Raw genomic sequence first — 26,106 nt, 5'->3', positions numbered from 1 at the left:
ATTATTTTAATGTCCTTGTTCTATTCACCGTCAGAGATTAGATTGTGAGAAGTAGTTGGAAAGATGCAACATAGTTTGTATTACGATTGGTTTCGTTCAGTCTTCATTCACTTAGCGGATTACCGACATCCAATAAAAGTTATACGCCGAACTTTGTTCATCTCACAAGCCTTTCGTTAATGCAAAAAAATTGTTATCGTTCCTTAGTAACAAGGTAGCAGCATCTGTGCTGAGACGCGCTAGCCAGGCTTAATGTTCGGTAAAAAGTTAGCATAGCAATTTAAGCCTTACGAAAGGTACGAAAACAAGAAGAAAAGAGTTTTTGCACAATTAGTTACTGCGTGTTCGGTCAAAGTCAGTGCTTGTAAATAACTTGAAGTAAAAAAAACAAACTTGCGCATTTTTCCTTGAGCGTGCTCGCATGCCGCCATAGCCGACAAATTTTATGCGAGTTTAGCGAGAGCTTTAAGCAGTGCTGTGTGACACAAGCACGTAAATGAAGTGATGCGTGATTTTTATATCATCTAAAAAAATTCTTAGTAGTAGCTGCTTAGTGAAAGCAGTGCACACACGAAATCAGATAAACGCTGTCCTGAAGGCCAGACGAGTAGCGTCTCGGTCATTGAGCACGCGGAACTAGGCTGCTAGCGGCTCGCTTCACTGTGGCCACCGAGGTGTCGGCGCTGACGCTAGCCGCCGGGAAGCGGCTGCCGATGACGGCACTCCGCTCGGGACGCGGCGCGGGTGCGAACACGCGGTGGTGGTCGCGGTGGGCTCCGTGGTCGTAGGGCGTGTACAGCGGCTGGCCGTTCTTCACCTTGCGTAGATGGTGGCAGTAGAACTTGCACAGCACGATCAGCACCAGCGCCTGCACAGTGTCAGTATTCACCACATGCTTACTGTTTGGACGTGTGGCAGTGTACATGGCATATACACTGAACATTTGTAGTTGGGAAGGACCTACATTGTAGCAAATGGAAAGCGATATTTGTGATGCGACTGCCCGGTGCAGGGAACAGCTTTTGAAAGTTCAACGGGCTGGGACTTCAAGCACAGGTATGTGCGGCGCAGAAGTTGGTTCACTATTATGACAGAAAAATAAAGCCCCAAATAAACTGTGACGTCCGTAATCAATAACAGGAAGCGTGGAACATAGCTATAGAGCTGGGCACAAATAATGTTCCTTACTTGCGAAATACTATCATTTAAGTGGCCTTTTTTATCTAAATGTCAAGCAACTACACCAGCAAGTCCTTTGCCGTGAAGTTAATGCCGTGTTTCCAGTATTAAACCTGCTCCGTCAGTTTTCCGGTAATGACACTACAATTAGTAGCCAGTTTTTTATCCAAGTTATCAAGTATTTCAACTTGGGTTTCTTGCCATTACTTTCAGTGTCCGAAATATTCTAATCGAGAAATCTCTCCGAATATAATGTCAACGCCGCATTCAAAGACTGCCGGAGCGATAAGTCCTTCTACCCGCACTGAACAAGCAGACATTTTCGTATTTGAATTCAGCAGATATATTGCGGCGTTGCAAATGGTGCATGTCTGGACGCTGCGGATTAGTTCACATTTTTATCTTTTCCAGAGAGCAGCAAACATACTGTCCGCATTCAGAGAGATATTGCATACAGATCTGAAACACATTAAGCGGTGCGCTGTCTCATATTGAGAATCCTTGATGCTAAGGAAACGAACTTCAAGACCACTTATCTCACGCCGCTTTGTAGAACCGCTGTTACAAAGATAGGACTGTATATTGCGTATTGTTAACAAATAAAGCGGTGCAGCTCCAGCAGTTCAAGATCGCGTTTGTAGTGAAGCCCTATATCTATCAGCCTTCAAGGAACGAGAGTAGCCAGAAAGGTTTAGGCAGACAAGACGCTTCACGGTCCCTTGTATGTGAAGAGCAAAACTAGCCCGCTGGTCAATGCGCACCACTCACAGAAGCCGACCCCTGGTTCCTACAAGTGTCGCACGCCTGACTGTAAAAGTGATGATGATAATGAATGATTCTAAGGAAGCAGTGCCAAATACATCGAATGGCCGCAGGTATTGCCGAGGCACGATTGTCTCCGTTTAAAAGGGCGTACCTACCAAGCAGGTTTCAGGAGTAACACGAAATTTTGTTGTACTATAAAGTGTAGGGAAGACTGCACATGTGAATTCGCTAATCTCCTGCAGAAATGGGGGGCTGGTGTTTTTTACAAAGAAAGAAGGCGGAAAATACAGAGGAATATTGAAAGACACAACGTACAAAAAGTTCATATGACGACGAGAAGTGCCCGCGCTCGGAATATGCTGAAAGATAGGCTACTACTTAAGGTCGGATACAACTCAAGAACGAAGACAGCTTTTCCCTGTCAAAGAACCCCCTTTTGGCCAATGCCGTCGGCCAATTCTCACGACTCTGCAAACGTGAAAATACCGGGAGCGGCGCCACAATGTAAACAGGAGTCTATCGACGACCAAAAAGGGGAGGGATTATCGCCTTTCAACTGCCACCTCCTGCTTTGTCACACTAGCAGGGTCATGAGAACCGGCCGACGCCATTGGCTGGAAGGGGTCGTTCGACGGGCAAAAGCCGCTGTGTTTTTAAGTATTTTTTCCGACTATAGTGGAGACGTGCTGCGAAGCATTGCACTACCATGGCAGTAAGTACAAAGTAGGCGCTCTTAGTCAAGTGTCATGTTCGCCTGATACCATATCGTGCGGTTCAATAATAACATGTTAAAGGAAGAGGTGCTTCTATTCGATCGCTGTTCTGCTGCGCTCCGTCAAGTTTTTTTTTGCATTTTGTGTCTACCGCCATTTCGTGAGCCCACTGGTCCTCGTGTGGGTTTTTGGTACGTCTAGTGCATCGTACGAAGTGCGCTGTGTTTGATTTCGCCCGTCTGCAGCCACCGCGGTGGTTGGAGACGAACCCCTAAAACACACAGTCTCCCCACCATAATGTTTCGATAGGTATCCCGGGCATGATAAATGCATTACTATGTGCAGTAAAGCGTCGGCTGGCTGTCATGTGCTGAATAACATCCTCGAACCACCATTACTGGTGTTAACGGAGTGGGATCTATCACAACGCATCCTCTCGCAGAGGATGGATTAGAGGAAGTGGAGAACAAAAACGCTCGCCTTCAGGAAAGCACCAGTTATAATTAGAGCACCTTACACGATACGCTGAGTAAGGCGGAGTGTGATGAAGCCCGGTTTACGCTTGTCTCCTATAATAAAAAGCGACCGGAGCGGATTCCTGTAGTGTCCCGCCCGACTGAAGAGGGCCGAAGCTTTTGGCAAGTGAATATCGATAATAATAATTGGTTTTTGGGGAACGAACATGGCGCAGTATGCCTCATATATCGTTGGACACCCGAACCACGCCGTAAGCGAAGGGATAAAAGAGTGAGTGAAAGAAGAAAGGAAGAAAGAGGTGCCGTAGTGGAGGGCTCCGGAATGCTTTCGACTACCTAGGGATCTTTAACGTGCACTGACACCGCAGAGCAGACGTGCGCCTTAGCGTTTTGCCTCCACAAAATTGGCAAGCGAATACAAACAGAGATTCGTTAGAAATTGGTTCTGCCGAAAACGAGAAAGTTACGTCATTCAGAGTAAATAAAGATGACAGGTTCTGTGTGTGTATTAATTTCTTAACATCAGAGAAGCGTCTACTGTTGCTATCTGCAGTGGCTGTATTAGTTGTCAGTCCTTCCATTCCCGAGCCCTACACACGAAACGCTGGGAAAATGGAGCTGAGGGATGAGCAACTAGAATTTCGAGGAATGCCGGAATAATCTCGGCACGCCGACAGACTATGTACTCGACGTCAAGAGGATGGAGCGGTGGAATCCCATCCCATATATTCAGTGAATCTCACATGCAGGCAAGACCGCCCATTGCAAGAGAGGGTGTTCTTAGACTTCACTAGTTATCCTGGCAAGAGTATTTTTGACCAGCACTCCGGTGCTTCAACTACAGGCGATACGGCTACATGGCAAAGAACTGCCGCGCAAAGCTCCGATGCAAGGTTTATTCGGAGAGCCATTTGCACACCCAGTGCAAATCGCTCCTGCTACAGAAGTGGGAGAACTGTGGTTGTTCTCATACCGCTTCTTTCTGAGGTTGTCCCCAAAACATAGCTGCTTCAAACCTCTGGTGTCACGAAAAACGTCATGGCAGTTCGCCTCGCCAAAACGCACCTCCTCCAAATCTGGAAGCAGTGCATCTAGTGCGCCAGAATCCAGTGCAGCCTGACATACACCAAGCTTTGAAACCTGCATCGTATGCGTCCGCGCTGTACAAGTCAGCTAAAAAAACTCAAGCAATCAAGTACACAATTCTGAATCCAATTCTTCAGCTGTGCGGCTTGCTTCCGCATTAAAGAGGCCTACTCGGGAGCGTTCTGAAAGTCATGTGCAATATCCTATTTTGGATCTCTCAATCACCTCATTTGAGCGTTCTTCTGCTCGGCCAGTGCAAGCGGTACCTGAACAAGGCCCAGTTACTGGAGTCAACTCTTCAATCTCAGTGGTGCAGCTGTTTACTGTGGTTCGAGCTATTGTTACAGCCATGCCGCAAGGAAACAACCTCTCGGAGGTGAAGGCTTTGCTCTCGGTGGAGCCTCTACTGGCACAGCTTCCTAGGTCCTGCATTGGGCAAAGTTTTCATGAAAAACCGCTTACAAATGTCACCCTTATTCAGTGGAATGTAAACAGTTTAAGAGCAAAAAGTGCCGACTTTCCAAGACTTTTTGAGCAAAACAATTTTCCTGGGTTGTGCATACTTGGAGCCGGTGCTGGTGACGACTACCGTTTCTCGAACTATTTGTCATACAAATCATCACGTCCCTCTGGTTTGAGCAGGGTGATGTGTGTGTGGAAGGACCTACCGTGCTACCTGATCCAGTACAGTTATTCTGATGTTCCGGAGTAAAGTGTCCTTGGTAAGGTCTGTGTAACTGTTATTAGTATCTGCAAGCATCTTGTCGTTGCTGCATTGATGCTGTACTGAATATCTTTAATATAGCGGGCTCTCATTTACCGATTTGCAGTGATTTTTACACTCATAATATTGCTTGGGGTAGTGGCCACTATTTCACCCGGGGAAGGGTCGATGAGCGCGCCGTACAGAAATGTAACTTATGTTTTGTGAACGATGGTTCTCCGACCTTTCTACGCAGTTTTCTTTATCCGAGCTGCATAGATCTGACTCTGTGCACAGAATATCTGGTGTCTGATGTGGAGTGGGCACAGACATTGAGACACGTGGTGTGATTACTATCCGGTATTGGTAAATCATGCTAGCTTACGATGTCAGAGTGCCCGACGTAAATCCAAACTTACCATTTGGGAAGCTTTTCGTCTGTCAGTCACAACATAACTCACAAAGTTTCCATAGACAATAATATTGACGACTTCGTTTTGCTGGTGCAAGATAGCCTCAGTCTTTGCACCAAGCAAGCTCCCATGCCTGATGAGTTCACAAGTATAGTTGAAGAGCATGAGCGACATGAGGGCACTTGGATGAAAAATGGAAAATGTTTACAGTCGATTCAGGCCTTTAGAATAGTATCATGAGGCTCAAAAGATTCATTCGTTCATGCGTAAACGTCTGCAGCAATTTGTAACGAAAAAATGGCGTGACTACAGCAGAACATCGACCCCTCACACTCCAGTACCGAGGATACGGATGAAGGTCCGCTCCTTAACCCATTTGGGGCCGCTTTACGTTAACAAGTACGGCTATAATTTCTTTTATTTTTAATTGGAAAATGAGTATTTCTTTTTCAGTAGTTTGCAACTACACCAGCAGAGGGACAGCCAACACTCCTAAATCAAGCGAGCGCGTTCGCAGCACTCCTAGGAGTACATGTCTACGATCAACTATCGGCCAATTTCATTCCCGCTAACCTCTCAGGTAAGCGCCTCGTAAAATTGTTCTCCTGGTTAGAGTATCAACATTTCATGAAACATCTTTTATATAGCTTCAAGAAGAGTAAGCACTGAGTGCTGTGAAAGTTGCATATGTTTTACGCTTTTTGTGTAATATAAGAGTAAACCTTGCTGTACTATCTTCAGTACACCAGTACCTCGTGTGTGCACAATGGCAGTCGCTCTTCTAAACAGCTGATACTATGGATCCGGATTTCTTCTTCGGCAAGAAACCATTCTGTCGGCTCAGCGAAACACACGAGGCTGCAGCAGATAATTCACAGAATGTTGCAGATGATGTTGATGTGGTCATAATTACTTGAGACTCATCAGCAGAAACAGACGAAGAGGAAGGCGGCGAGGATTGTATGCGTGCTATGCCAGTGAATGACGTTTCTGGTAAAAACTGTTTTTCTGTTTAGTGTTTTAGTGTGGTAGCATTTACTTGGGCACTTTGAGGATCCTCAATGTTCGGCGTCAATGATCGTGACAGCAACAAAGCACTATTTTTCTTCGTTATTTTCATCCGTAGTAGCCTAGACAGTATGTAGTGGGGCTGAAGCGGGTAGAATAGGACAGGGCTCGGACACCACTTAAATTGGTGATTCAGTGAGGGAGGAGAGGCAGTGTGCACTGCGAATATTTGTATCAGTTTGCGCGGGTGTGTCCGAATGTTCTGCGATCCACCTTCGAGGCGCAGTTCATCCTGCGCAGAAGCAGGTCCTTTGCGTGGTTCTTACCGATGCTATTGCGTCCTGTTTTGAGCGAAACACACATTTTGCCATAGCCTTCGAAGCCGTGCAAGTACTTTACATCAAACTGTTTGTTTTGCAGGCAAAGTCAAAGTTAATTGCTATAGCAAGGAAGAAGATGACGAGTGTGTCCTCGCGTTGAAGCGCGCAAAGGTTCCTGTCGTGAACTGGACCAGGGATCAAGCTGAGCATACCTGGGAGAATTCAACTAACGAGGCAGCGGAGCGCAAGGCGATGTTAAGATCTCTCTACAGCGGTTATACTCCGAGTCAAATATTCAGCACCATTCTTGATGACCAAATACTCACTCATATGATAGTAGACTGGCAACTATACAAAGCAAAAAAAATGGGTACGGCTTTTCTCGCGATTTAGATGATCTGAAGAGGTGCACCGGTATTTTTCTGCAGTCTGTCTAGAATATCCGCCCACGTCTGAAACTTTAGTGGTGCGTTGATGATGATGTTGGAGTGCCATATGTAGCTAAGCGTATGAGCCGAAATTGGTTTATTGAGATAAAAAAAATTTGCCCCTAATTTTTGATCGAGGAGACGACTGATCGGATGTTCAAAATACGTCCCCTCATGAACCTATTGAACGAAATGTGCTTTTTGAGGGCGGGATTCGCTCGCGCGACCTTGTGTCGAGCAGTCGCACACAACATCAAGTGAGCAAATACGCCGAGTGCCCGGTTACTGTCAACTAACAGTTTACCCGCTTTCAACAAACTTTGAAGTCTGAACGGATATTTCCGATCCGATGTGAGGTGAATGATGCTGGAGTTTAATGATAATCAATATATTGTAGAAGACTAGCCCTACTGATTACAACTTTCCATGCCATAATGACCATCAAGCGAGAGATAAAAACAGCAGTAATGACAGGCCCGCTGCGCTACTCGTCATGAGAACATTAGTTTTTTTAGCATAGATGACATAAAATAGCGTATGCAACAATTCACTTTGTTGTAAATAATCGCACTCAGGACGCTCAACAATTACAGAGGAACATAATACACCCAAAGCTGCAAGAGGCGATATGCAGGCAACCATACTTATTATTATGACGCCACTTACAAAATTGCTGAATCTTGCTGAGCGTGAATTAGCCTTCATATACTGCTTCGTTCTGTGACCCCAAGCATGTTTCTTGTAATTTGCCTCACACGTAGTCATGGCCATATTTCTGCAACCGCTGCAAATCTGTCACACTTCTGTGCACCGCTCACCAGGACCTCTCCTTGCGCTCCTTTATTTGTTCTGTGCTTACAGCAATAATAAACACTGCTCCACAGACTGCAGGCCTGATCTGGCTATTAATTACTGTAAACCTAAAGTCGAGCGCGTTTTAGAGGGGGAAAGCTGCATGTGGCTATATTGTAGTGATGAAATGTAAGCTCCAAACACAGCCATCTGTTGCCTCACGATATATAAGGTGAGCTCGCTTAGCATGCTTAAATTTGCGAAATATTCAAGGCTTAACATAACAGCGCTAATCTGCTGAGTGCACTTTAAGGCAAATGAACTTCAGGATTTTCCGCTTGACCCTGGGGGAAGAAGACATCGTGGTAGCTCTACTGCGTGTTTCTCAGGTTCCTACACTCATTGTCAGTCCTCCGGCCCAACATGACCATAGGCGATACATTCTCATGAGCAGCTGCTCCTAGGCCTCTTAATCATTACTCTTGGCTATTAGGGTAACGCGACTTTAGGCAGCACGTGAACACATCAGTTTTTCCATGCAACACATCAGAACAGCGACGGTGATGCCGCTTCTATATGAAAAAGGCTTGTTCAACGCTACTAGTGCAACCGCACACTCTGCATTTTGCTGCTCTTTAGTGGAGACGCACGCAGCTATTGAAAAAGTTTGACGTTACGCCTTGAATTCAATAATGACATCCCACAAAAAACAGGTACGCGATATTTGACTGATAATAATGGAACCGTGGTTGCGTTAATTTATTGCTTTTTATTCAGATGTTGGACATTTGAAGACAATGTGGGGCAGCGGCAGTAACCACCGAGGGAAAATTTAAGACGTCGATGAGAAACTTCTCCTTTTAGGTGAAATTTTCCAGCCCATAATTATTTGTAGATAATGATGCAGGTTACTCACCTTGAAAACGGCGTATATAAAGTAGAAAACGACATAGGAAAAGATGGATGTGTCCTGTTAAATGAAGACAGTGGACAGCATAGTGCGTTACGGGCGAGGTAAACATGACTGTACAAAATTTGTCACACCTGATTTTATAAAACAGGAAGGCATAGTCGCAAAAACTCACTGCACAACATCAAATGCCCTCACCCGGAGTTTGTCATGCTTTCTCAAAACGTTGTCGTCTTTAAGGTTGTAGCTGGGCTGTAAAATGAGAAATAACAATTTATTATCTTCCTCTTGTACATCCAAAAATAAAGGATAAATGCAGTTTTCGTGACATTTCTAGCGCGTTTCTTGTATCTATGTTTCTTAGATTTTTCTTCGTAATCATTTCTAATGGAATGAAATATAGCAACTAAATCATGCTGCCGGTGTTCATTTTACTACATCATTTCTATTAGTTTTGTCTTAAAGTATGCGCAATCGGTAATAAGGTGATCACTTTCAGACTTGAACTCACATGCATGCACTGAGACTCCGACGACATTGATCGCATGCTTTTATTCTGCAGTGACAACACTCAGGCGCTTTGCTGTTGGCATAAGACCGACATTTCATGCTTTGGTTCAGGAACATGCGTGGGTTGGAAACATTGAGTCTAACAGCAAGAACTGTATTCTCCCAGCAACACATTCATAGCTTATGCGCTAAAGCCATTATATGGCTATCAGCCTGGGCAGTGCATCATTTCCTTTCATGATTGAATAAGGAAGAAAGGAGGTACACACGATGTCTCCCCACTTGAGCACACAGGCAAGGGTCACACTGCCGCAGAAGCACAGGACGGCAGCCACTACCGCCCAAGCGATGAATAGCCGGAGTGACTCCAGAGGCTCCTACACATGCAGTCAGAGGCAGAAAAGAGACATGTGAAAAGCTCAGAACAAACGGCTTAACACAGGCCATTAACACGACCATTGCACAACTTTTCAACGCAATGACGACTCCTACGTGTCATATACCCGAGATATATAACAGTAATAAGTTATTACTGAACTCCTTTGCTTCTTCTGCTTGTGAGGCCACGTGCACTAGCGCGAACGCAGATTACAGTATTCACTTTTCGATCAACTGGATGCGACACGACGCAAAAGGGCGGAGTTCACTTTGGTGTTAGCGTGTAGTCGTTGAATTCATTGGGCATTCATTTCATACTTTTAAATGGAATGTCTTAGATATAAGCCGCTTTATTCAATAAGAAAAACAGTGCGCGACCATAATGACAAGATGCTGCACTTGTGGCGCCATAGATGATTGCGGGGCATCTTTGAAGCGGCATGCCGCGCTAGGCTAGCAATTTCTGCAGCAAGGGCTGTCATTATATTTACAAAGACGATTGCCGAACTGCAGCCACAGGAATTTTAAAATCCTACGCTTGAATGTAACTTACATCCACAAACTTGGTAACACAGTGGCACGTAGGATTTTCCGCGAGCTCTTCTTTCGGTATTCGAAACTGGGAGAGAGAGCGACGCCAAAATGACATTAGTAACCAGCATCAGACTAGTGTTTTCAAATCAGAACAGGAAACCAGTCTGGCGTGCAGGCGCCTAAAGCACAGCCTAATGTACAATTTAACGGTGCAGCGCGACGCAATCGAGAAGCTGGTACATCCACTGAAAAGACGACACATCACAACTGTCGGAGGCGCGCCATAAGATTGCTGTCGCCTTACAGGTGGTCTGGTCGAAGGTGGGCCGCTTTTAAAATTGTTTTTATGAGGCGCTTTATTTATATGTCTTCAAACTACCCATTAGGTCGTCATTACGAGGGAATTATTGGGGTAAGGGCATACTGTGACTAGTGACAAAAAGGTCTTTAGAGACACGGTGAGAACAAATCCACGCAGTCTTATTTCTCTGTAAAAATCATTTCTATGGCTATTTCATTTAATGTTATTATTAGTCCAGCGAAAATTGATCTATTTATTGAGCTAATTCCAAAAAAAAAATTTACCCCTACCCGATTCAAGATAATAAAGTGGTAATTTCGTCGGCTTGGTAACAAAACATATATATGTTCAGTCTTTCTCGTCCATGTGTGGTGTTGCGTTATTTGGATGCAAATTCCTGAATTCTACGCCATAAAGGGCTCTGTGGTTGGCCTTTCGGAGTGCGTCGCGGTGTAGCGAAGCCTCTGGCATCCATGAGGAAAAGTGTGCCTGCATAAAGCAGTGTACTTGAGAAACGGATAGGTTATGTCGCCTCCTGCGTCTCATTGTTCGCCTTTCGCACGGAATGAAAGCTGGCATTTCCAAGAATACACCGTATTTTCATCTAGACTGGGGCAATCTGTTGAAACAGGTCAGCTTGAATTAGTCACCGGTGTTTCTTTATTAATGTGTTCTAGGGAAATTATTCTACAAAGAACAAGGGAGAATAAACATTAGAATAGAAAGCGGAGATATCAATCTCATATTCGAACACCCAGGAAGTAAATAACAAAACAATATGTGCACCAGAAAAGGGCTCTCAAAGGTACAAAAATTGACAGTTGCCGAAAGAGTAGGCCGCAACGCGCGGCATGTGCTTCTCGTGTCCTGCTTTTAGCGTCCTAAAGAACGTAGCAACGATCACAAAGAGTTCTTTTGTGCTCACCAAACCTCGCGCTTCTCTTGACAATGATTTCGCAGCGCACCTTTATCCGAAGAAGGGCTCATTCACTGCTTGCGGTATGCTGCAACGCGTGCGTTCGCTTCTAGTGCGCTCCGAAATATGCAAATTTGACAGTGTTCACGCACTTAGTTCAAATCATGCTGCAGTTTGACGTTGACGTGCATTGTTAAGTAAGAAAAATTGGTGTCGTGGGCTGCATAAGACTACGGCAAATTTGGCGCACCCCAGAGGTTTAACTTGCTCAATAAACGCAGAAAGGAATTCCTGGTGACTCTGGAAGGTCGCATACAAACTATTTCCTTAGAACTGCATATAATGGTCACTGAACAAAGTCAAACAAACAAAACAATTGACCTTTTGCATTTCATGTGAAATCCTTTGTTTAGAATAGAGCACTATGGGCACAGGTGGCTTATATAGTCTTCAGATCTGTTGCCGTTATATAGCCTAATGTGACAAATGCATATAACAGGCATTGACAAAAGTAAAATACAAAACAACTCTTGTTTCACAGAAGACGACAATAGGAAAACTTGGCATATGTAGCCTCCCTGTGACCTTATCTTGCTTGTTATTTTGGTCCTGATGACGTGAGTGCGTAGCTCAAGCTGCCGCTATTGTTTGTTACGGGACGGAAAGCCAACGAAGAAGGAACATGAAGGATGGTGATGGCATAATTTTATTGGCGCTGGAGCCCTGGCGCAAGCGCTCCCGCCAGCGCCACTGTGCAGTTCATCGACTTCTAGTGCGCCACAAGACCAGGAGCCACCGAACGATGGTTCCGATCGCAAACTAGAAAAATGGCAAGACGATGAAAGACAGCACATGCCAATGGGTACGATAGAAGGGATGAACAGAGAAGTAGATGAAGGGCTTGCCGTCACGATGAAAGATATGAGCAGATTAGCCGATGACGACCGGGTGAAGCCAGGTCCACGAAGAGTGAAAAGCCACCGGTTACCGGAAGCCTACGGCTAGGACCGTGGACGCACACAACGGCACGGCTGGGGCGCTGTGTTCTTTTGTGTGGGGGGGTGGTCAGTGGGGTCTCAGGTCAGCAGTTTTGATCTGGGATACGTGGCGTCGTTGGTCATCGTGTCTTCTGGGTTCACATGTGTGGGCGATCATTGAGACTCACATCAGTGGCGGCGGTCTTGGATCAGTGTGGTCGCAGTCATGTCGTCGTGTCTTCTGGTCGGGCTTGAGGCAGGGCAGATAAAATCGGCGGCGTTGGGTCATACCTGGCATGCTGGGATAATGCCGGGAGGTGCGAAACCACGAGCACTTCAAAGGAAACATGCGGGCAGCACAGCTCTGAAGCTCCGGGGCCGGGGTAGTAAAAATACCACGCACTTCCGCCAAATGTTGCGCAGCGGCCAGCCAAAGAATAAGGCGCGATGAACAATGTACAAGAGATTTTTAATGTCCGCTGACCTAGAGCGAGCGCTCCGTCCCGCACCACTGCCGGCCTCGTCTCCTTCGTCGCAATATGTTCCGCTAAATGTGAATGTCCAAGCGAAGCGAATGACAGAATAGTTATTTAAACTATCTTCAACCACAACTTGCCTTTCTGTGGTTCTATAATAATTATAAAAATGACCTGGACCAGCTGAATTTAGACTGCAGAGAAATAGAGAATCCACGGTATAAAGCGGCTTTGTTAAAATACACCCAGAGTAGGCCTGAGCAAACAAAGTGATTAATCGCAAAGGTTTATTTGGTCTTGTTTTGAATTATTTAATGCACGGCAGCTGCAACAAATCATCGTCCACGCCAAACTAGGTGCAGTAATATCTGCAAATTAAGCCGGTTCAATAAAATATTTGGCATAGAAATGCTTTACGAAATGAAAATGGTACGTGCAGTTTAACGTCCCGCATCTGCATCTGGAGTATGCCGGATACAGAATTGGAAGGCATCGGGCAAATTGCGATAGCCTAGGGGTCTTAAGCGCGCTGATATGCAGGTTTTAACGAGTTTTACGATTTGATTTGTACTTTTGTATAAATGACTTAACTATGATGCAAAAAAAATAAAAGGCACCTTACAGTTTTAATTAGTAATCGGCGTGGCGCAATAACAAAGGTGTGTTCGCTGAAATATGGCTCTGTACGGGACAAAACTGGCGCTTTGATTTGACCGGATGAACAACGCATACTTTGCTGAAATGCTGATGCGAACTGTTCACTTTAGCTTTGCTCTGGTACGCAAAATTATAAATAAAACTTAACCCGATCTTACAAGCACACTTTAAATTGCTTGCATCCAGGTGGAAAACTGTTTAAGAGTGCGAGTTCCACGTAAACTAGAAGTTCACGCGACCGTCAATGACAGGATTAGAATTCCGATCAGAAGTGCGGTCCTAGGCTCGAGCCGACTTTCAAATAATACCCTTGACTCCTTGATACCAATAGCAAGGTCCAGCGAAAAGAGTCCTAGCTCTTTTTCCTATTTCTGGCCCTTTCAGATGCAGCTCTTTACACATAAGTGTGAAAGAAGCGAACGAAGAGTGATGGAAAGCAGACTGCTGTGATGGTGTTTAAATTAACCCTGGTCACGATTACTTGTGGACTGGCCTTAGGGACTAAAAGAGTGCCGCTTCCTTTCAAAAGTTACAAACTGTAAGTCTGAAAAAGCTACAATTTTGGTAATACAGGCAAACATAGCAGACTGCTGTGAAAGCCACGAACCTTTTGCATGCCGCTGAATAGTATGACTCCTGTACAGCTGTTTAGGAAGCACTCCGTGCCGAAGTAAATGTCGAAGTATAGCATGTATTCTGAAAGTAGCGGGAAAGGAGTTTCAGTGAATCATCAGTATATTTTTCAGGCTACTACTTACGTCATTCGTGATAACTAAGTAATGGATTGAAATGTAGAAATTTTGAACCATCAGCTACAAAAAAGCCCCACTTTTCTTACTCTTCCTTTTTTAAGCTCACGAAAAGTTGGACATTGTTGAAAAGCACCCCTCACCTCGAATACCGCCGAACTTGTTCCTGTAGCCCAAGATGATATAGTAGCAACATAGTAGTGCTTGCGTGAGCTGAAACAAAAGATTTGAGCAAAAAAATTATGCGTCTGAACTGCAGAGGAAAGTAGGGATCATCGGCGACTACCCTAGACGAAAACCGTAACATGCACTTCTTAAACATAGTCTTTTGTATTTTAAATATTAATGCTTGGGGAAGCCTTGCTTCCGCGCAAGAAACATATATCGAAGTATCGAGCCGCTGCATGCGATTTGCCACATGATTCGATAAAATACAACAAGCACGCTTAGCCTAGTCGTGGTTGTACTTGATAGCGTTATTTTCTATTTGCGAGGAAGAGCGTCACATATACAGAGTAATGTTTCTTAGCCTCTAGAAATTTTTGTGTTAAAATAATGAAGCATACGTCGGTGCGGTCTGCGCATGTGGACCGGACAACAATAGTGCCACTATGTCTATAATAGACATCATAACATTTGTTTTTTCCACCTCGAAGGAACAAATTAACATTTTAGTTTCAGTTTTAGGACACAAGATTAAGGTCGCCGGCATCTAAGGCGAATCACGTGTTTAAATTGTGTGAACCGGCATTGTGGTTTGAAGTGTCGAGCGTCAAAAATGTCTTTAAAAGTGTTTTATGGCAGACTTCCAGTGTTGAAAATATTTCAAATAGCGTCACGGCACGTGCTGTTCTCGCCGAAACCAGGTTAAATTCTTACAGATCAGTCTCTAAATATGCTGCGTTAAAAATGCAAGCGGTATCATTTTATAAACGCGCGAAGTTGGAACGCCAACTCAACGAGCCTTGAAACTGCCTCTTTTCGCTCGATATTTCGAACGACACTAGCGATTAAAAAAATAAACGCTATAATTTCGCTCCTATGTTGACAGTCTTCGATTTCGCAATACAATCTTACGCGATAAAAAAAGAGAAATTCAAGAGGTAATTTAACTGTTTAGGCTCACAATAAATGAGCTTTGTTGCGTGCGTACTGTACGGCTTGCTTAATTATGTACACGGCAAGACTGCACCCGCATCTCAGTGTTTTAAAAATAAACTGCAAGAAATTCTTAGAATCATCAACATGTGGCGCCAAACCGAGCAACTTTTGGCAAGCAGCCAACCATTATAGCTATTTTATAAAGTCATTGGCCGCATTGCCATTCCTTCAAGCAGAAATTAACTTATGATACTTGGCAAGCATGAGAATATGTAATATCGCATAGACGGTAGTAAAATCAGTCATCGCTAATTATATATGATATCGGTGCCCCACTGTTTGCGAAGACTTTTATACGAAAAGCAAGGATGACACAATTACTTTCTACTTCCCACACCAGAATATAAGTCAGCGACAGGCATCTATCGCTCAGAGAGCTGCATTAATATGTTCGCATCGGACTATCATGTTAGTAGTAGGATTTTGCATGGGCATGTTTTACTGTACAACGGGATGCTCATGGCGATTAGAGAATAACAGGCCTCTTCTAGGCATAGCAACCATTCGCTTATTGCTTTTGACGAAGAAACTTATGCAGCGGAAGGTGAGCTTAAAGATTCCTCGAGAAAGCTCTGCACTACCGTAATCTGTAGTCCCCAAGAGGGCGACTTCATTTATTGACAAATAATACTGGGAAGAAAAATTGCCAATGCACCGAGTGTCATTAGCGGTGTAATCCCGGGTGCGAGTGCTCGATTTTAGCCATGCTTTTATCCGTGCACTCGACGCATTGGCCTGCAATGAAGTGTGGAACTTCGTTCGCACGTAAACAAAATTCTGCTCTCATGATGGAACATTACGGGAGGGCTTGAATACGAGGCCCGCACATGTTCTTCCCTTGCAGTTTTACTTTTTCAGTTGCTTGCGAGCAGCATGGGTGCTGAATCATCAAAACGTCGTTAAGATTAGGGTATCTTTTTATGAATTGCTCGACGCATTTTAGAGAGCTGATGTATTCTCTTGTCCACTGAGAAAAGAGACAATATAACACAGAGAGTGGCAAATACAAACCAAGGAAACGTCTGCTACGCAAACTCCTAATCACAGAAACCACGAGGAACATCGCGTTGCCTAATTAACCTTTAAATTACGTACAGAATAGACAACGGCGATCTTCTTGAGGTCCTTGTCGCTAACCATGTTCTTCAAGAAATGGGCTGCTTCTTCTTCTTAAAACATGGCAAGAAGCTGGCTCATTCTTCAGTTTCATCTTCTACTCCTGTTGCCTAAGCTTGTGCATTTCTTCTTTATCTTTGTCCACTCTTCATTTTCCTTCGTTATTACTGTTCTCTCAGCCCAGAAAGAGCATTAAATTATTACCAGTGAAAAAGCAAGCAATAATTTAAAGAGATTCCGATGGAATGCAAGAAATATAAAATATAAAGCATCTGTAAGACACAAGGGTTCAGCAGAAGTCGCTCTGAATCTATTACGTACCTCGTTCTAATCACAAAAATACTACTCTCAGCCTTGAAGACTTTCACGCGTGATGAAATTAGCCACCGAGACCGAACAGAATAACCCATTCTGTTTCACTAGTGCACTTCCAAAGTAGTAAGTACGGTATGCAACGCCGCACATTTGTATTTTTCGTTGATATAGGCAGGAGAGGCCGATTCAAATGATCTACCAGTGGTTGGTGCCACATGGAGGACTATTCGTTCTTGGTCTTGTTGTAAACTAGAGGTACCTCCATACGATTATAATGTTTGGTCTTTCTCTCCACAAAACATTGTTTCCTTTACCAGATGGCCATTGCAGAGAAGGTCGGTGAGGCCAATCCTATGTCTTCTCAGGCCGTAAGCTTACATGCACTGCTTAGGGCTGCTTCTGTTGAGAGATTACTTATTTTCGTTTTTATGCATGCTTTCTGGGAACCTGAAAACATAACTTCCCAGGCATGCGACTTGAGTTGCAAAGCTATTTTAAAGTTAAATACTAATTTGGCTTTCTCGATTGATGAATATGATAATAGTACCACTCCTATTCACTTTTTATACCCTTACGTCATGACCAGCAGCTTGCTAATAACACGGCTAAAGGATATGGTAGTTGGGTATTTCCGCTCCACACCCATGTGACAGATGCCTTGTGGCAAAGAATAAAAAATAAATATTTAGCATGATGCAGCGAGTATGGGAAGGTAAATAATGGCGGCGCGTTCAAGAGACAGGAGATAAGAAATTGTGTTAGAGAACAGAAGAATAATGTGAACTTAGCCGAAATGAAGCGCAGCAATTGCACATGGGCGGTGCGTGTAATTATGACAACATATAACCAATCTGCAGCGATGGCGCAGAGGTAGAGCATCCACCTCGCCATCAAGAGGACTGGAACTCGAGTCCCGGTGCCGCGCATTTCTCCACCAGGTTGGAAACTGCATATGTCAATGAAATTGCATATCCGCGGGTTGGGTGCGGCCTGATCTCGGCAACAAGAACCGACAACACACTCCCTCGCCAGAACAAGATTTGGCCACCCTGGTGTAGTACTTGGCCACAACATTCTATGAACAAACCAAATAACCCTCCGCCCTCAGTCCCCAGCGGCTGCGCAGCAACTGACCAAGGCGGAGGTAAGACCTGTGACGCAGCGGAGGGTGCAAGTAACCTCTGTCTCCGTACAGGTGGCTATTGGAATGTGTACCTGGCAACGTTTAACGCTAAAACCGTATCCAGTGAGGCTAGCCTAGCAGTGCTGTTCCAGAAACTAGCGGGCAATAAATGGGATGTCATAGGGCTTAGTGAAGTTAGCAGAGCAGGTGACGCGTTTACAGTACTAAAGGACGGGCACATACTGTGCTATCGAGGATTAGCGGATAGACGAGAACAAGGTGTGGGGTTCCTCATTAATTAAGATTTAGCTGGCAAAGTATAGGCGTTCTGTAGTATTAACGTAAGGGTGGCTGCTCTCGTAATTAGGCTCAATAAGAGATACAAGCTGAAGGTGGTGCAGGCCTACGCACCTACATTAAGTCATGATGGCCAGACTGTTGAAAGCTTCTATGAGGACGTGGAATCGGCAACAAACAGATTAAAATCGCAGTACACTGTACTAAATGGGCGACTTCAATGCGAATGTGGGCAAGAAGCAGGCTGGCGACCAGGTGGTAGGCGAATATGGGATAGGCTCTAGAAATAGCAAAGGAGAAATATTACTAGAGTTCGCAGATAGAAATAATTTACGGATCATGAATACCTTCTTCCCCAGACCAGAGAGCAGGAAGTGGACCTGGAAGAGCCCGGATGGTAAGACTAAAAATGAAATCGACTTCATACTATGCACTCAACCTAGCATCGTTCAAGATGTGGACGTCCTCGAAAAGGGGCGTTGTAGCGACCACAGACCGGTAAGGTCACGAATTAGCTTAGACTTGAAGAGAGAACGGAAGCAGCTAGTGGAGAGGAAGGTTAACAAGCTAGCTGTAAGAGGGAAAGTAGAGGAATTCAGGATATCGCTGCAGAACAGGTATTAAGCTTTAAGTGAGGAAGGCGATCCTCATGTTCATACAATGAACGACAGTCTGACAGCTATCATTATGGAGACGCAGTAGAAGTAGACAAAGACGGTGCGACAGGATACAGCCAAGCTATCTCAGGAGACTAAAGATCCGATTAAGAAACGTCAAAGCATGATGGTGTCTAACTCTACAGGCAGAATAGAACTAACAAAGCTATAGAAGTGTATAAATAAGCGCAGGTTAACGACATAGAGAAGTTTAATTTGGAGAGAATCGAGCATGCTCTAAAGAACGCAGGTAGCCTAATAGCGGTGAAGAAGAAACTAGGCATAGGTAAATACTAGATGTATGCGTTGAGAGACAAGGAGGGCAATTTCAGTATAAATATAGATAAGATAAGTAAACTAGGCGAAGAGTTTTACACAAATCTATACAGCAACCAATGTAATCAGAACGTTAAGAATAAAGACAGCAGCGTAGAGCAATGCGGCATCGCGCCAACAACCAAAGAGCAAGTAAAAAAGCCTTAGTAGCAATGCAAAGGGGGAAAACCGCTGGTAAGGATCAGGTAACAGCTAAACTGTTGAAGGACAGATTGAAGATGGTGCTACAAAAACTATCATCTCCGTATGCGCAATGCCTTATGACTTCGACGTTACGGGAAGCTTGGAAGAGCGCAAACATAATCTTAATTCGTAAGAAAGGAGACGCCAAGGACTTGGAAAATTACAGACCGATCCGCTTACTGTTCGTTGCCTACACGGAATTTACTAAAATAATCGCTAATTGACTCAGGGCAACCTTAGACTTTAATCAACCAAATGGTCAGGCAGGCTTTCGTAAAGGATATTCCACAGTGGATCATATTCACGCTATCAATCATATGATAGACAAATGCGCCGAATAATCAACCACTATATATAGCTGTCATTGATTATGAGAAAGAATTTGATTCAGTGGAAACTTCAGCAGTCATACAGTGTGGGGTTGACTAGGGGAGATAAATACGTTATCCCTACTTTACCGCGGCGGACATAGTTAAAAGCCGCCTGGACCCCACCCCGTGATCGCGTACTCTACCTACAGCACACCAACCACGGCGGGCCTTGCTCTCACGGAACAAAGGAACGACACAAACAAGTATTTATTGCTACACCAAGAAAAATGTTAGCTAGCAACAAAACACGCTAAGGAATCGAGGTCGTCCGACTCACCCGAAAAGTTACGAGCGAATGTTCGCCCACGCTAGGGCAAGGGATACTTCGGGGTCTGGACGGGACAAGATACGGGGGGCAGTCTTCTCGCTGCTTCCTCGCCCCGCTGGCGAAGAGCGGAGCCGCGAGCGACATGTCAGCTCGCGCCGACGATCCTAGCCGATCAGCAGTCTCCCGCGCGCGAGCTTCAAGCCGTCTCTTGCGCTACGACGCAGGCGTCCTCCCTTGGTAGTCAAGGTAACTGACCAGGGACAGGGAAGTGTCCCTCCTTGAGGCAGCTGCTGCACGTACATCGCGGGAAAGTCTACAGAGGGGACTGCAGGCAGGTCCCCACATCCCCCCAACCTTAAATAGACCCATGCCCCTGAAAGTACAGGCTATGGAGGAGTCTCCTGATCTTCATGAACTTGAGGCAGCTCTTTAGCGGAGGTCACACCGACAGCGCCCACTCCGACTTACGCAGTTTTCCGAAGGCGGCGTGAATGTCTCCGCTGGGACGACTCGCATGGCCCGTAGACTCCGTATCCGCATGCACGCGAAGAGAAGGCCGGTTGAAAACTTCAGGCCGGGTTTCTGAAGTAGTCGCCAGGGCAACAGCAGCCGGAGGTGACTGGAATCGCCACAGCTGTCCCAGATGGATGCGGCGAACAGGATACAGGCCGTTACGTCGCAGCAAGTGGCAGCGAGACAATGTGAACCGTATAGCAAGCTTGGGTGGCTCCACCGAATCTGCAAAATTGCCGAAACGTTCATGGCGTGCCTTTAACGTAGGTCACGGGAGGAGAAACGGCATCCGCAAGGCCCTCGTGGCACAATGCTCACCTCGCTAGCAAAACGTGTCGGGCGGCTCTGCAAACGCAAAGTTCGAGTAAACAAAGCCCTTTCTTGAGTTGAACGAGACTGCTCAGTTCGTGCGAGGTTACAATAAAAACGGGCGGGCCGCAAAGTGCGCCCCCTATCAACAACACAGTCCGGTGGTCGTGTGTCTTCTGTCGTGGTACAGGCAGCTCCGAAAAGCCTCAAGCCTAACCACCGCTCCGACAACAACCGTGAACAAAACAAAGACCCGAAACGGGTTACATGCGCGCAGCCGCGAGGAGACATCAGCTTTGTGGGGTGGTCCTACCCCGCTCCATGCACGGAGCAGCTTCTGAGCGGTCGACGCCCACTATATCGGACGGTGTCGGAGCGCCCGGTGCCGAACTGCAATACCAGTGAGCTCGTAGCGGCACCCGTGGCCTCAGTCCACCCGGCTCCCGGAGTCGAAAATTAGACAGCAGAGAAAAATATATTCAGAAAATTCGGACCATTCACTCGGTTTCTGTACTCGCATCGGGCTCGGCAACTCAGCAGGCGCTAGGCCTCGCACTCTCTCGATGCGGACCAAGTGGTTCTCGTGAAGGAACTCTAGGGAAACGACAAAAAATGTGCTGAGCATGTCAAAAAGTGCAAACATGCTGCAGCGCAATACAGCTCGCACTCAAGAAGGCATGCCGCAGGTCCTAGCGATCAAAATTCACTCTAGACGTAGCACTTATCAAGTCCGGACAAAGAGCGTTCCACGAACCGAATAGACAGTCGTCCAATGTTCAAAGAGCAGGCCCCACGTTGGGCTGCAAGATGTGAGGTTGAATTGCGAGATAAACACATTCTCCCCACTTAATCGCGGCTGGCATTGCTCAAAGCCGCCCGTACCCCACCCCGTGATCGCGTACGCTACCGAGCACTTGCCGACCACGGCGGGCCTTGCTCTGACGGCAGAAAGGAACGACACATTGGCTAACACAAGCAGGCATTTATTGCTACAACAACAATAACGTCAGCAAGCAGCAAAACACGCTATGGAATCCAGGTCGTCTGACTCACCAGCAAAGTTACGAGCGAATGTTCGCCCACGCTAGGGCAAGGGATACTCCGAGGCCTGGACAGGACGAGATACCGGAGCCAGTCTTCCCGCCGCTTCCTCGCCCGCTGGCGAAGAGCGGAGCCGCGATCGACACGTCCACTCGCGCCGACGATCCCAGCCGAACAGCCTTCTGTCCACTCCCACGCGCAAGCTCAAGCCGTCTCTCGCATTACGACGCTGGCGCCCTCCCTTGGGAGTTAAGGTAACTAACCAGAGAATGTGCTCCTCTTCGAGCCGAGGCGGCTGCTGCACGTGCATTGCGAGAAAGCCTACACAGGAGACTGCAGGGTAGGTCTCCACAACAGGCATTGCGGAATCATGGTGTAGATGAGCCTTATGTTTAAATACTGGAAGTCATACATAGGAACAACACAGCTACCATAGTCCTCCATAAATTCAGCAATAAAATTCGAGTAAGGAAGGGCGTCAGGCAATGAGACACGATCTCGCCAATTATATTCACTGCCTGTTTAAAGGAGGTATTCCGAGGCCTGAATTGTGAATGGTTGGGGATAATAGTTAACGGAAAAGAACCAATATACTGCGATTTGCTGATGACACTGCCTTGCTGAGTCACATAGGAAATGAACTGCAGTTCATGATCAGTTAGACAGACAGAGCAGAACAGTGGGTCTAAAAATTAACATGCAGAAAACCAGACTAATGTTCAACAATCTATCACGGGAACAGCAGTACACAATTGGTAGCGAGGTGCTGGAAGTGGTAACGGAATACGCTTACTTAGGGCAGGTAGTGACAGCTGATCCGGGTCATGAGAGAGAAATAAGTAGAACGATAAGAATGGAGAGGCCCGCATATGGCAGGTTCTCTCAGATCATGAATAGCAGCTTACCAATATCCCTCAATAGAAAAGTGTACAACAGCTGTATCTTATCGGGACACAAGTACAGGTCAGAAACGTGGAGGCTAACGAAAAAGGTTCAGCTTAGTTTAAGGACAACACAGCGACCCATGGAAACAAAAACGATAGGTGTAACGTTAAGAGACCGGAAGCGGGTAGAGTGAGTGAGGGAATGAACGCGTGTTAATGACACCCTAGTGGAAACCAAAAGAAAGAAATGGGTCTGGGCAGGGCATGTAAAGCGAAGACAAGATAACAGCTGGTCCTTAATGGTAAGAGATTGGATTCCAAGAGAAGGCAAACGTAGCAGGGGTGACAGAAGGTTAGGTGGGTGGATGCGATTAGGAAGTTCGCAGGCATAGTGTGGGCGCAGCTGGCAAAGGACACGGCTAATTCGAGAGACATGGGAGAGGCCTTTGCCCTCCAGTCGGTGTAGTCAGGCTAATGATGATGATGATGAGAATACGGAATGACCCCTAATGGCAAATGGTCAATATCCACGGAAATGAAAATGTTGCAGAGGAGAGAGGGTTGAGAGATGAGAGTCCTTTATTGGGTATCCTAAGGTTTTAACAGCCAGCGCTGGATGGTGCTGTCTCAAAAGGCAGCGTCAGTCAATTACTGCATTTTATTAGTTATGTAGCCCCCACTCACTTTGGTTCGTTTTTGAATATTTTGAAGTCACGCCAGTAGAGTTATTTGTGTAAGGTATATTGAAGTCTTTTTTTTTTCTTCTGTAGTGCTAAAAATGTTAGTCCTTTCGAATTGCTTCACAACTGCAATCTTGTCGAATAAAGCCCTAAAAAAGAGTTTTAAACTGTACATACAACCTGAAAGCCGAACTCAGCTACTTCTGCGGGTGTAGAGATATTTTCCTAGCTACGTGAGTCAGTCGATACTCTTTACCTGCTGAAAAAACTTCCTCTTGGGGGTATTTACGGAAGGCAGAGTATGCGTTTTTGACTTCCGATTGCTACAATATTCAGAGACGCGAAGAAGTTTGACCCGGCCCTTTTATGAACTAGAGGAAAGATATTGATCCAACACAGTGTTTTTATGCGCGCGTTGCATCTCAGCGGCCTAGCGGCCTCGAAACAAGCTGTAGGAATTGTTGCTAATTTGTGCTCTCTTGATAGTTTTCTCTAAGTTAATAAGAGAGTGAAGCAAATTTCTTTTCATTCATGAAGCCTACACAGAACGGGATAGTTTTCAGGCAAAAATACTGTGTATTCCAGACATATTCGACTGAGATTTAAATTCCCATGTTGCCTCTAGCTCACGTACCCTAGTTTTTAACTGGCACAGCTTTTGCCGCAGCATTCTGGTGAGCTGTTTTTTGGGCACCGCGCAGAATCTGCACGCTACCGTCATGCATATGCTTGTTTCACTCTTAAGACTGATTATGTTTGTTCATATCGTCAAAAAGATTTAGGTGTATTATTTAGTCATGTGCATAATTGTTGCACAGGGCTTGTGCCCGTTTGAGATTCAGGGTTGGCGCTCTAAGCTTGACGCTTCTTTTAAGCTTGCCAGCCCTCTCTTAAGGGGCATTAAAAAACAAAACTCTACAGTGACCCATATTTGGCTTCCTTGTTTCAAAAGCCTTGAGTGGATGTTTTTTTTAAACTGCCGTTCTCAAAAACCTACAATGTTAATCTGCAGTGATATGTGACATGATTTTTCCCGACGTTTTCTTGTAGCGTAAAATGGATGCCATTAGAAATCAATCTCGACTCTCAGAATTGAACGCTGAGAAAGTGTTTGGCTTATGGTTTATTTGTGTTTAACGTCCCAAAGTGGCTCAGGCTATGAGGGACGCCGTAGTGGAGGACTCCGCAAATTTCGACCTCCTCAGGTTCATTAATGTCCACTGACATCACACGTACACGAGTCTCTGGAGCTTTGCCTCTATCGACATTCGACCGCAGCGACCAGGATCGAACCCGCGTCTTTCGGGAAACCACCTGAGCGCCATAACCGCTGAGCCACCACGTCGGCCGCCGAGAAAGTGTGTTCCTTAGAATATATATACTGAAATATTCCTGAGAACATTTATATTATATATTAATTACAAGATATATAATTGCAATTCAATATCAGAGCTTATAGGGACGTTTCATACATATGAATTCAAACTTGTAAGAAGTATTTCCTTAGAGCCTGGATTAAGGCTATTGAACACTTTTCAGTTCAGTCCTCATCATTTAGCGACGATTTGTTTGCAATATGCCCGAAGGTGGCGGCTGCAGTGCAACAGCTATAAGCAAACGAAGGCTTTTGAGGTATTAAATGAAATGCTTACAATAACTTCTACTGGGGCTAGATGTTTCATTGTAGCGAAATTCTTTTTTCGGTTTTGATTTCTAGAAGGTACATGCATATTAATTTTTCAATTTTTTTCTCGAAGCACATCAGTAGTCCAAAACTTTGTGGTTTTAAAAGACAATGATCTGAGAGGAGCATAATTCTGAGGCAAAAACATGGCTGAAACAGAACAACGTAAAACAATGAACAGTGATGGGGCTGGGTGAGTTTAACCCTACATTTACTCTCTGGGTTAATGACATCCAATTTGAAATAAAGAGGAACAAATAGGCTCGGACAGGGCATGTAATGCGAAGGCAAGATTACCGCTAGTCTTTAAAGGTGATGAAGTGGATTCCAAGAGAAGGCGAGCGTAGCAGGGGGCTGCAAAAAGTTAAGTGGGCGGACGAGATTCAGAAGTTTGCTGGGTACGGTAAAGTAACAGCAGTTCACAATTGGTAGCGGTGTTCTGGAAGTGGTAAATGAATGCTTCCACTAAAGGCAGGTAGTGGCCGCCGATGCGGATCATGAGAAGGAAATAACTAGAAGAGTAACATAATACGTAACAGAAGGGCGAAACAAGACGAATACAATAGAAGGAAGACACTGACGACCCGGACAATCGCTGCACTCGCAACTGATTTTATTTCGCCAATGCATGGGATATATAAAGGTTCCGCCGCGCATGCGCTCACAGAATACAGAAGGAAAGAGGCGACAAGCCAAGGACAACATGGAAGAATTTCATACTGTATGGTACATCTCATCTTGTGGCCGAGAAAAGGTGTTGGGGCTGCGCCCTACGTGTACTAAATCAACTGTTGCCTTATAATTCAGCACACTCAGAACTAATAAAAAGAAGCACACTGAGCTTGTGCCTCAACTCTGATCTAGATAAATTGTGCGAG

At 45.4% G+C, this 26,106-nt stretch overlaps 1 protein-coding gene across 1 annotated transcript; it reads right to left on the bottom strand.

Moving 5' to 3' along the window:
* Positions 1-518: 518 nt before the first annotated feature.
* Positions 519-16,661, bottom strand: LOC144119073 (uncharacterized). The gene is made up of 8 exons (XM_077651798.1): positions 16,548-16,661; positions 14,435-14,504; positions 14,150-14,238; positions 10,235-10,300; positions 9,573-9,680; positions 8,992-9,045; positions 8,800-8,853; positions 519-868 (listed from the first exon to the last, which is right to left on the bottom strand). Exons 1-8 carry the CDS (start codon positions 16,590-16,592, stop codon positions 620-622), a joined length of 735 nt encoding a protein of 244 aa, XP_077507924.1. The 5' UTR covers positions 16,593-16,661; the 3' UTR covers positions 519-619.
* Positions 16,662-26,106: the final 9,445 nt, after the last annotated feature.

Source organism: Amblyomma americanum, chromosome 2, assembly GCF_052857255.1.
Source record: "Amblyomma americanum isolate KBUSLIRL-KWMA chromosome 2, ASM5285725v1, whole genome shotgun sequence".
Classification (NCBI taxonomy): Eukaryota; Metazoa; Arthropoda; class Arachnida; order Ixodida; family Ixodidae; genus Amblyomma; species Amblyomma americanum.
Note: the sequence above shows the minus strand (reverse complement) of the source record. Positions and strands in the feature narration are given on the sequence as shown.